Here is a 12,500-nt window from a genome sequence, read left to right as displayed (position 1 = left end):
TCCACTGAACGATGTCTGTGTGGCAGAGAGCCCCGCCCTCCCAGCCTGACAGCCCCGCCCTCCTCACCTTTGATGTGGACCAGCATGAGCTTGTGGAAGGGCACGGCGCTGTTGTTGGTCACCACCTCAGTGGATTTGACGCTGCGCAGGTTCACGTTCCTGAAGTTCTCTTTGCTGGCCAAGCCGGCCAGGGCGCAGTCAGCCAGCCTGGAGTGCTTGGCCACTGGGAGCAGAGTGGGGGATTGGGGGGGGGGGGGGGGGGTAACAGAAGACAAAGCCCCTTTAGCATCGTGAGCAAAGCGGACGAGACTCACTGTGCCGGAGGCGGGCGAGACTCACTGCGCTCCACTTGGATCCGCTTGGTCTCCACACTTGCCACGTTGAGCCTCTGCTCGGTGTACGCCTGCTTTAGGTCGTCCCGCGCCGCCAGCGTGCGCAGAGGGTTCCTCGAGCCCTTGGTCCGCCGCGAGGGCCTCACGGAGCGCCTGTGGTCCGCCACTGCTGATGTCAGCCTGGACAGGGAGCCAATCAGAGAGCCAGTCAGAGCTTGAGCTGTGAGCCCCGGCATTCCCGCGTGGGATCCGGCAAGGACGAGCGCGGGGAAATGGACAGGGGAAAAAGGAAGACAGGAGAGACAAAGAAAGAGATGAAAGAGTGAAAGAGTGTGAGCCCAACGGAGGCGGGGGGAGAGAAGCGTTTCTCACTTCGGGGTGTCGGACTGGACGGAGCTGAAATCCTCCTCGCCGCCCAGGAGCGCCCTGGAGCTCAGGGACGTGGGCGACACGCACTTGTAGAAGCGGTCAAACGTCTCATCGTCCAGCACCATCACCTCCTTCTCCTGCTCCCCCGTCACCTCGATGGTGGAGGGCTTGCCACCCCCAGCCCCTGCAGGTACGGTTAAACACAAGCTGCCCTTTACATCTGCCGCTGCCGTGGTACCGCGCGTGTCAGAGGAGCGGAGGTCAGGGCATAACCTTTGCTGTGAAGCTTGTCCAGAAAAGACTCCAGCTTGTCGAGCCTCTTGTCGCCCTCGGCATCGGGGCGGGTGGAGATCTCTGCGGAGAAGACCACCACCACTCAGATCAACCTGCTACGCCCACCCCGGTTCATGCGCGCGCGCGCGTCGGTGTGGAGGCTGTACCTTCTACAGGCTTCACTGGTGTGCTGGTCCCAGCTTTCCTGCTGAGCACGACAGGCACGTCTTCCCTGCTGGGGGACACGAAGCCTAGGAGGGAACGACACACCGGCCGCGGTGAACTGCAGGCTCGCGGCCACGGAGGCCCGGTGGCTTATCTCGGGGGAGGGCAGGGCTTACCTCGCTTGGCCATGCGGCCAGCCACTGAGAACTGGGTGGAGTCGTTGGCGGCGCCTTTGCCCTTAGCCTTCCACTGCTCCTCCTTGCCCTGCAGGTTCCTCATGCGCTCTGCCAGGGACATCTTTGTCTCCACCTCGGCCGAGGACTTCTGCAGAGACAGGCAGAGACCAAGCCGCCCTTTACAACGCACCAGGTCATCTCCGATGGAAGGAGCCGGGGGAAATAACACGTGCAAATCTGTATTTTCCCCCCAAGATCAGTCAGGTTCTCTCTGTCTGTGCTTACCTCCCGTTTAACTACAAGCTAGGCCCTTCCATGCAAACATACGTCCAGCTCGGAGCAGAATCCGGCTTTAACAGGAGGCCCTCTCCGCTAACGGGAACTTCTCTCCGTTAACGGGAACCTCCGTGACACTCTGGAGCTGCAGAGTGTAGCTTGACCTTGCTTGTGCTTGCAGTGATGTGAAATAAATGTCCTCCCCACGCCAGAGACTAACGTGTGCTCGTAAAAAGTGATTCGATCAAAGCACTGTGGTGGGAGACAGGCTGCAGATTTATGGAGACTTCATCTGGTCATATTTAAGGCAAAAGGGATTTGTGTCTGTACTGTTATTGCCTGTGTACACAGAAGTAAAATGTAAAATTTACAAAGATATGACTTAGCTTGAGCTATCGTAGCTTACAAAGTTTAGGGCTCCTGGAACAGTTTATCAACTCATACTAATGAATGAAAATACCTGAAAATCTAATTTACTCACACAACCCAGATTTTATTTACAAACGATTAAACATATTTTTACATTTTCTTTCACGAGCAAATACACATGTGGAAATCTTTCCATAAGTGTAAATAATTTTGGCTCAAATCCAACTCCATAACCCTGAGTATGGAAAAGACATTTCTGCCATCAAAACGAATGTGCACGGATGCAGGGTACAACCAGCATGTGTTATTAATGCAAACGCTCTGTATAGCCTGTGATTTATTACAGTGGCCTGGTTGACCGGCGGCGGGTGGTCCCACTCACACGCACACGGAGCCAGGGGTCCGTGCTTCTTCCCACCACTCTAACGTTCCTGGATGCTGACTGGCTATAATAAACCTTCCAAGGAATTTGTAGGCTCCGACATGGAGGCATCTAGTCCTAGTAGATCGGGACACAACACCGAGCAGCTTACATGATCCGGAGGGAATTTTTATTAGCACTACCCAAAGCGGACAGAGTTGGCCTTGGTGGTTAGCTGGACGTGGCTGGAGCGTAGCGGAGATTACTGGTATGACCGATGTTTTCAGCCTCCACCTCGGGGTGAGGCGGCCTTGGCTCTGGCCAGAGAGGGCGCGTACAATACTGAGCCTGGCAACCAAGCACAAAGCAATTCAATTCGGTCCAGGTCCCGTAGGCCCCGGGGGAACTCCATGAAAAGCCAGGCTGCCTTCGTGAGCGTGAGTTAGGCCCTTCCCAAACAATGTCCGCATGGGATGTAATAATCCCAGGTTACGCTCCACTGGGGGTGATCGCTTAACCTGTATTAACGTCCCAGGGGGGAGCTGGAAAGAGGCTCAGTACCAGAACACTAAAAACTATCCCCCCCCCACCCCCCCACCTCGCGAAATGTCAACATCTGGAACTCTGTAACATGTGGTCATTGCAGGTGTCCCCTGCTTTGCCTGAGAAAAAAAACAAAAAACAGAGCTTGTAAATTCTTGTGCTTAATGGTTCGAATCTGGGGATAAATTAAAACTGTCGAAGTTCTGGTCCCTTACATGGGAACACAAACGCGTGTGCGCACTGGTGCACACACTCACTCAAAGGTGTGCCAAGAGTCTCAGTGCTGGAGACAATTATATGGGGGAAATTCCTGATCGTGAGTGCACTGAGGGAAAAGGGGGCAGGCGCGACGCCCTCCGGCTTCACGGCACTCGGAGCGCTGGGACACAGCCCAACTAATGTCCCATTCCTGAGGCTGAGCAGGATTCAGTGACAGGCACTGAAAAAGCCTTCTGGTGCAGCCAATTCAGAACAATAGCGCTCCAACCAAACAGGGCCGCGGCCAAACCGGAGTACAAATGATTCAAAATAGATCGAGGAACTATTTCTAACCCTTAGCACTGCCAATAGAGCGGGTCAACTGAAAAACACACTCAGGATTACGGTTAGAGGCTCAACACATGCTCACAAACGCATGCAAATGAGAAACCACGCACACACGCACACACACAGGTAAAGCGCCACTCACCTGAGGGTAAGAGACTACAGTCTAGGCAGACGCAGAGAGGACAGGTGCCTAAGGTAAGCAAGGAGGAAAAGGGACTGTTGAGACAGAAGAGAGAGGACAGAAGGTTCAGTCGGGAAAGCTGCAGACAAGCTGGACAGACGCTTCAGATGGGCTAATAATGACGTCCGCCCGGCAGTGTGGGAGCGCCGAGCGCAGGGACGCGGGGCCAGATGGAGGATCTCATGGACAGGTGCACATGGAGAGCAGAACTTAGGGTTGGAACGGCAGACGAGGGCCTGAGCTCCCAGCCGAGGGGCGGGGAGGGGGGGCTTAGGTCATCGCCGTGCATCTGGGGCTGCTGTCCCGTGCGATGACAGTATCTCTGTGCTTCTGCACGTCTGTTTTAGCTGAGCTGACACTTGTCGAGTAAGCCCTCCAGGGAACCCTCGCAAAAAGAGTGAAGAGCAAAAGAAGGGGAGAGGGAGAGAGAGGGAGGAAGAGAGAGAGAGGGGGGAGAGAGAGAGTGAGAGAGAGAGGGAGAGAGAGAGAGAGAGGGAGAGAGAGGGAGAGAGAGAGGGAGAGAGAGGGAGAGAGAGGGAGGGGGGAGAGAGAGAGAGAGAGAGGGAGAGAGAGAGAGAGAGAGAGAGGGAGAGAGAGAGAGAGAGAGAGGGAGAGAGAGGGAGAGAGAGGGAGAGAGAGAGAGAGGGAGAGAGAGAGAGGGAGAGAGAGAGATCTTGCACTGATTCACTTGGAATGGGGGGGGTTTGAAGAAAAATGACTGGAGAAAATGTGTCTCAGACCTCTTCATGGATTTTGAGAGTTTTCCCAGTAACTTGATTCATTTGAAAAGATGCAACTTGATAATCCTTAAGAGAACAAGGTTTCAAAACGGCGATGCATCATGTGTTGAGGCATTTGCTATAAGCAAATGATGTACACATACTGCAAAGTAAGGAACTCCAGCAGAAGTCCAGCAGAAGTCCAGCAGATCAGCTCCTTACTGTGCTGCCTTAACTGCTGACAAGCCGTCTGTGCACGCAGGGCTGTGCACATGGATGCCATCAACCTTGCTCACGGAGCACGGCTGGTCCCTCGAATTTCTCTCTCTGTCTCATTCCCCTTCTTCCTTTCTCACAAGACAGACGACATCTGTTAGGGCTCAGTTACCCTCCGCTTTAACCCAAACTCCCAGCGGGATCCATTTTGCCTTCTATCACCAGAACTGCACGCAGTGCTCTAGCTTTGTACACTGGACAACTTCTCTATCAAATGACTCCATCCCAGATGTAATGCCCAATCCATCTCCTTCCCTCTCATTCGATCTGCACGCTTTCTGGAGTTTACCCAGACATCAAAACCCTCAAGGGACTCTCGACTTTACACAAGCCAGTGACTTTTTCATCCATGATTTGGAGGAATCCAACGCTCCCGCGTGACCCGGCCCGTCTACCACTGCCAATCCTACCACCACCCCTCGACGTCCCCCTTCAACACCTAGAATATCCCAACTGCCCTTTCAGCGAGCCCTGAATCTTGTCCCTTAGGAACCAGAACAGCAGTGACAGCCCCAGACGAAGTCCAGGCGTGTCATGCTCCCAGCACGGAGGCAGACCCACGCAGGCTCGCTGGGATAGACTCCTCCCACAGCTGGGTTGAAGTTCGGGCTCGTGTTTGCATAAAAATGTGCTTTTCTGGGTTTGATGGGTCCCACCCACAACACACTGCACTGAGTGGGATGGAGACACTAAGCCACCTGATAGGACAGACTGTGAAGAATTAACATATTCATTAGGCAGCCTTCTCTTGCGTGTATGAACACGTCTCAGTTTAAGGCAGTTTTTATTATGAAACATTAGACACCTGAGAGAGGTTCCATTTTATCTCAAAGTGTACATGTACGTGCATGTACGTGTGTGTGTGTGTTTATATGTGTGTGTGTGTGTCTGTGTGTGTTAGGGAAGGGTTTTTGCATGCTAGCGGTAGTTTCTCTGCCAGGATGGAATCCTTCTGAACCTCACCCACCCACCTCTGAAGAGGCAACATCATCTGTCTCTGGTGCTACAGCCAGCCTGCCCTGCCCTTTGTGTACCAGCACAGGGCCCCTCTCTGCAGGCACGCTCCTACCAGAGGCTCTGGCTTCACACGGCCTCCAACGCCGCACACCCAACAATGACGCATACACGTTTAGGGCCTCTGTGTTAATGAGTGTATGACTGTTTAACCATGGATGAAAAAAACACTCTGCACATGTGTCTGCATGTGTGTGTGTGTGTGTGTGTGTAAGACAGAGTTGTGTGAGTATCTGCAAAAGACATACATTAGCTGCCTCAACTAAAATTTAATACCATATAAAACACACAGACTGTGGTTTGATTGAAATGACTGGAAACTTAATGAACGTAGAACATAAAGACACAAGCTGTGATTTAACTGCTCTGGAATTCCTAAACGTGTGTGTTTATACGTGTGTGCGTGCATGTGTGTGTGTGTGGGTGTGTGTGTGCGTGCGTGTATGTGTTTATACGTATGTGTGTGTGTTTATATATGTGTGTGTGTTTGTGTGTTTATGTGTGTGTGTTTATATATGTGTGTGTTTGTGTGTTTATGTGTGTGTGTTTATGTGTGTGTGTGTATATGTGTGTGTGTGTGAGTGTGTGTGTGTGTTTATATATGTGTGAATGTGTGTGTGTGTGTGTGTGTGTGTGTGTGAGTGTGTGTGTGTATTTATATGTTTGTGGGTGTATGTGTGTGTGTGTGTGTGTGTGTGTGTGTGTGTGAGTGTGTGTATATGTGTGTGTGTGTGTGTGTACCTTCTTTTTCCAGGCTTTCTCAGAGTCCTGCAGCTGACTGAAACGATCAGCCAGGGACGTCTGGACCACATCGCTGGCCTTGGTCTTCCTCAGCTTACTGCAGCAGTCATCCTCACCGTCTGGCCCACCAGCCAGCCTACGGAGGGAGAGAGAGGGAGTGAAGTGGAGAGAGCGAAGGCATGTGTGAGACAGAGTTGGAGTGAGCATTCCTGATCCGTACCTTTCCTCTCACACTGTCTGGATATCAAGTCCATGTTTAACATACACATCAGTGAGCTCGTACCGAGACGCCATTGGCTGATTCCCTGCCACGCTATTGGCCACCCTGCCACTATCTCCTTTAACCCTACCTGTGCTTGAGGGAGGAGCCACTACTGCTGTCCACGCTGCTGTCCACGCTGCTGTCCAGCTCCTCGCCCTCCTCGGATGCCGACAGAGACGACGTCCTCTCCACGCCATCCGGGGATGGCGAGCAGGGCGCCTCGCCGGAGCTGCCTCTCCGCGTCCATGCCGTCCTGCTCCCTCTGTCTACCCGGTCCCCTTCCTCCTCCTCCTCGTCCTCCTCCTGCTCCTCCGGTCCTGTGACGGCAGGCGTCCTGCTGCTCTCCGATGCCGGGGTCTCCGTCAGCTCCGCCTCCAGGCTGGCGGAGCGGCTGTTCTTCAGGATGCCCCGGAGCCCGTGCCTCTCTGGGGCGCCGGCCAGGGACCTGGACTCCTCCATCGGCTTCTTGGCTTGGGGGCCTGGACGCGACTCCTGGGGGGGCGTGTCCGTGCCGCCCGTCTCCTGGGGGACAGGGGGTGGGGTCACGAAGAACAGACGGCACAGCGGATCAAACCCTCCGGATCGTACCCCTGCTCGCAGGGCGAAAATGTGTGTGAGCCATCAGAGACACAATCCCACCCCATCCCCCACTCTTCACTTCCTCCCTTCAGTGGGCCCTAAATTCCCCATCCTGCCCTCAGCTCTAGCCAGAGGAAGAGAGAGAGAGAGAGAGAGAGAGAGAGAGAGAGAGAGGAAGAACTGGGAGTGTTTGATCAACCTTGCGTCCACACACACACACACACACGCACGCACGCACGCACACACCCCGAGGTGCCCAGTGATCCAGAGAGTAGCGAGAAGCAGACAGAGAGGGGGAGGCTGATCTGGTGCAGGTTTGTGCCTCTGAGAGAGAACAGCTAAGCTCCCAGATGAAAGGGAGCTACTACAACACACTTTCAGCTGCCTCCATTATTACAGCTCCACTTCCTCTGCCAATGACTCGCGCTAAAAGATCGCTATCACAGAAACGACCTATGCCATGCTGCCTAAGTGAGTCTCGCGGTGAGGAGATCTGGGCCTCCAGGGGAGCGCCGGGGGGGGTTTGGGGTGCACGGAGGCGCAGAGACCCGTCTGCTCTCACCTCCTCGTCGCCGTGGTCTTCTTCCTCATTCCTCACCACCTCAGAGGGCTTCTCTTCCCTGTGGGCTGGCTTCCCACTCCGCTCCTCTGTGTGTGCCTCCTCGTCCTCGGCCGACGAAGACGAGGAGGAGGAGGAGGAGGCACTGCGGAAGGAAAGAAAGAGAGAGATAAGACCGGGGTTTTTATGAGAGTGGGGCGCGTTCGCCGCGCTAACGAGCGCCTCGCATTAAGCGCGTGGCGGGACGTTACAAGCGGTGGTGACCTGCTTCACTCGTGGGAGCGGAAGGGTTGAGGAGACCCAGATGCCCGGAGCTGTGCGACTGCTGGGGGCAGCAGGGCAGGCCGTGGACCGCCACGCTCCTCGGTGCGAACGCTTAAACCCAGCAAAAATGAGTCACGGCGCCGTCGGCAGCCAGTGGAGCGAAAGTGAAAAAGAACAGCAGTTCAAGCAGCTACACACACACACACACACACACACACACACACACACACACGTGTGCATGCAAGAGCACTCACAAATGCACACGCATGCAGGCACAGGCACACAGACACACACATAACGCGTCTGCGCGCGCGCACACACACACACACACACACACACACACACACAGCCCAGCCCAGCACATCTCATCTCACAGAGTCCTGCTATAATTCACAAGATAACACACGCTGCCAGTATATCATGGTGACAGTGATAACGCATAGAAACACACACACACACACACAATGCGCACACCCACCTACATCAAAACCCAACTCTTTTCTTAGGCAGGCATAACCCCATCTGTGACCGATACCTTGATGGCCATGGTCGTCTGATGTCCTGCTGAGGTCCTGTCCTCTATACAGCTCTATACAGACACGGTACAGTTCTGACTTCGTGTTTGACACGATTTATCACAGAATCATAAGAAGTGTTGTAATTTCGGTTGACTTGATTCTGGTCTCGTTTAGTTATTTACAGCTTTACATTTAGTGGGTTTAGGGAGCAGGAAGGAATGATAATTTACTCCGACGTATCTGCATCTGTGGTGTGAAGTGTGATGATGCTGCACAGCAGTAGCACACAGGCTGGGAGTCGCTGAGTCTCCTGGGAATCTTCTGGAAGAGCCCAAGACCACACAGTTTTAGTGTCTGCCTCGCCCAGATGATAAGCTCAGTCTGTATGACTGAGAACACACACACACACGCACTTCCATGGATATTAAAACCCAACCTTCTCTGCATTCCCTAAGTTATGCTTGGATCCCAGTTTTGTTTTTCTGGATTGTATAACCTCTCTGCAGACAAACGCGTGTGTTTAAAATCCTGTATTTAAGGGAACTAATCAGTTAAAACATTAGCTGCACTGACGAGGGCTGGGCAGGTTTCGGGTAGGTTTGATTTTGCTGTGTGTGTGTGTAAACGTCAGGGCCTCTCTATGTCACTCCAGCTGTAGTGAGGGTAACGTGCATCCCACATCCCCAGGGGAGCAGCTGTAGCCATGGTGATGGCAGGGCCAAGGCAGGGGGACACGTGTCCTGCTGGACAGAGACGGTAGAAGGAGCAGGCCTGCACGACCTCGACACATCAGCTCCTAAAAGTGCTGCCCATGAGTCAGTGCCAGTCGTGCACGCATGAGTGAACACACACACACACACACACACACACACACACACTCACACACTTAATCACACACACACATACGCACACATACACACACACACTTAATCACACACACACACATACACACACACTCAATCACACACACACACAAGCACACATACACACGCACACATACACACATGCACACATACACACACACACATACACACACACTTAATCACACACACACACACTCACACACTTAATCACACACACACACACACACACACACATACACACACACACTTAATCACACACACACACACACACACACACACACACACAGTCACACACACACACACACACACACACTTAATCACACACACACACACACACAGTCACACACACACACACTCACACACACACTCACACACTTAATCACACACACACATACACAAACACATACACACACACACACACACACAGTCACACACACACACACACAGAGTCACACACACACACACACTCAATCACACACACACACACACAGACACATATCATGGAGACAGACCAGGAAATAGGCCCAAGGCCAAATTTTCAAATGCCACAATCCCATAAAAGACACCCAGATACACTGATACATACAAGCACGCGAGTGCAACGCACCAATACAAACATGCACACACACAAAATCAGTCACACAAAAGCCACACTGTGTCAACAACCTGTCTGACAGATGCCTATCAAACAGACGGAAGGAAGGACGTTCAGGAAGGGTGGCTGGAACTGGCCCGGCCAGCCCTCGGCTGGACGTCCAGGCACGCGAGCTTACCTAGCCGCGGTCTGCTGCTCCTCACTGCTGATTGGTTCACTTTGGTTGGCATGGCGACATGGGTCCTCTTGTGTGGCATCCTCTGAGAGGGTTTCAGCGTCTAGCCCCTAGTGGACGGGAGTGTGTCAGTGAAGCAGAGTGGAACTATGGGGACTTTCCACACTACAACCAAATGACCAATCAGCCACTGAGTGTGAGGCTGTTTGACACAACCCAAACAGAACCCTGCTGTGCAAAGCAAGGAAGAGGTCCCCCCCCACCAAACACACACACACACACACACACACACACACCCTGAGAAAAGAACAGTGTCTATAGTCTGAATGAGGCCGGAGGGAGGGGAGGCTTAAGGAAGCGTAGAGAGGTCAGTAGGGCTTACATGGCCAATCATGGCTTAGCTGCAGTATAGGGGCGAGAGACAGAGAGCGAGAGAGAGAGAAAGAGCTCTTGGGTGTGGAAGGTTAAGGAAAGGAATGAACTGTGTACAATCGAATTTGGACAAATTTCTTTATTCCTTCTGTCACACGCAACAAAAGGATCGCTCTCCCGAGCTGTTGCTGATTTACAGGGTGGAGAAACCATACCGAAGCTTGACAACACAATCCACAAACGCTTGTCTGGTTCACATTTCTGTTCATTTTTCAGTGTTGTTTTTTCCTTTTTGCCACGTGTGAAGACAGGGGAGTTAGAAATGGTCCACGCGCGGCCTGTAGCTTGGAAGATCTCCACGATTAGAAGAGTCACCGCAGCTTTGTGAGGTGTGAAAAGGTTTCTCGCGCCTGCTGACGATCGAGGCTGCTCTGACAAAAGGCCTGACGCTCGTCTCATATGTCCTCGAAGACACGTATCCAAGGTCTCGGCCCTGGAATGCTCTCATACCCGCGCTCCTCTGATCCGGAAGGCTTCCTTGTCTCAGAGCCGTCCCGTGATGGGCAGGCGCCAACTTGTTTTAATGTGATCTCTAGATTTGTTTAGACAAGCAGTCACGCTTCCTCCGCGATTTCATCCAAAGTCCGGATGACTTAGTAAGCTGTTTGATATTGCAAATATCCAAAACTGGAAAAACTGGAAATATCTATAGGACTACAGAAATAAAATGAGTAAAGAGGGGGAGTTTGTGACTACCAGCACGACAACGCAAATGATAAAGTGTCCACATATAAAGGCTCGCAGTATCTCCTGATACGGCTTCTCTGGAAATCTGCCCATTATTTGCATGAAGGTCTTCGCAGTGAAGGAAATGGCCAGCTACTCAGCAGAGCAGGACGTCAGAGGCGTGGCCGTATGAAACCCCGCCCCCGCTTACCTTACAAGAAGGCACGTCGACGGACACGCTTGCCCCGGGGCCGCCGCCCACCTCGCAGTTGCCTGTCAACAAACGCAGACATAAAAGCATATTAGGCCCCAAACCTGCTGCCTCGCCGTGTGTCATTCTCCTCAGAACCAGTGGCTATTTTGGTTAACTCGCTTTCGTTTTCAAAGTGCGCGATCGTGAGTCACACCTGGCGCCACGCTGGCGTGCCAGCCCTGCGGAGTCAGGGTTGCAGCGCCTTTATCCATGTTAGCCGCTCGACGCCCAGCCGCGTTAGGCCCCCTGTGAGCGCTCTTTTTCCGAGTCAGGAAAGCTGCTCTGGTCTCGTAAAGCGCCACGGAATGGCAGCGCGTCACATTCCTTATTTACGACCACGTCACGATGGGCGTTAAATCGCTGCCTAAACACTACGACTGGGAGGCCCGAGTGAAAAATATCACAGCACTGCAGTAAATGACAAAGAGACTGAAACCTTACACCCCTGGGCTGTGCCCCAGCGAGAGAGAGAGAGTGTGTGTGTGTGTTTGTGAGTGTATATGTGTGTGTGTCTGTCTGTGTGTGTGTGTGTGTGTGTGTCTGTGAGTGTGTGTGTGTGTGTGTGTGTGTGAGTGTGTATGTGTGTGTGTCTGTCTGTGTGTGTGCGTGTGTGTGTGTGTGAGTGTGTATGTGTGTATGTCTGTGTGTGTGTGTGTGTGTGTGAGTGTGTATGTGTGTGTCTGTCTGTGTGTGTGTGTGTGTGTGTCTGTGAGTGTGTGTGTGTGTGTGTGTGTGAGTGTGTGTGTGTGTGTGTGAGTGTGTATGTGTGTGTGTTTGTCTGTGTGTGTGTCTGTCTGTGTGTGTGTGTGTCTGTGAGTGTGTGTGTGTGTGTGTCTGTCTGTGTGTGTGTGTGTGTGTCTGTGAGTGTGTGTGTGTCTGTGAATGTGTTTGTGAGTGTGTATGTGTGTGTGTGTTTTTGTGTTTGGGTAAATATGTATGTGTCTGTGTGTAATGAGAGTGTGTGTTAGAACTCCCAGGTGGAATGGGAGTGGG

General features: G+C 52.8%; 1 protein-coding gene across 2 annotated transcripts in view; it reads right to left on the bottom strand.

The window, feature by feature from the left end:
* Positions 1-12,500, bottom strand: part of svild (supervillin d) — a 34,946-nt gene that overhangs the window by 6,734 nt on the left and 15,712 nt on the right. The window contains exons 1-12 of one of the 2 annotated variants that reach the window (XM_027013448.3): positions 11,662-12,105; positions 11,466-11,527; positions 10,160-10,266; positions 7,745-7,886; positions 6,692-7,125; positions 6,342-6,477; positions 1,316-1,463; positions 1,142-1,225; positions 975-1,055; positions 705-885; positions 340-512; positions 68-223 (exon numbers count right to left, since the gene is read on the bottom strand). In XM_027013448.3, the coding sequence (XP_026869249.2) occupies positions 68-223; positions 340-512; positions 705-885; positions 975-1,055; positions 1,142-1,225; positions 1,316-1,463; positions 6,342-6,477; positions 6,692-7,125; positions 7,745-7,886; positions 10,160-10,266; positions 11,466-11,527; positions 11,662-11,719 (1,762 nt within the window). In that variant the 5' untranslated portion in view covers positions 11,720-12,105. Of the gene's footprint in view, positions 1-67; positions 224-339; positions 513-704; positions 886-974; positions 1,056-1,141; positions 1,226-1,315; positions 1,464-6,341; positions 6,478-6,691; positions 7,126-7,744; positions 7,887-10,159; positions 10,267-11,465; positions 11,528-11,661; positions 12,106-12,500 lie in introns of those variants that run through there. The other variant, XM_035533468.2, reaches the window with a different exon arrangement.

Source organism: Electrophorus electricus, chromosome 15 (assembly GCF_041902795.1).
Source record: "Electrophorus electricus isolate QZ-2024a chromosome 15, ASM4190279v1, whole genome shotgun sequence".
Lineage (NCBI taxonomy): Eukaryota > Metazoa > Chordata > Actinopteri > Gymnotiformes > Gymnotidae > Electrophorus > Electrophorus electricus.
This window is presented reverse-complemented; position numbering and strand designations above follow the sequence as displayed.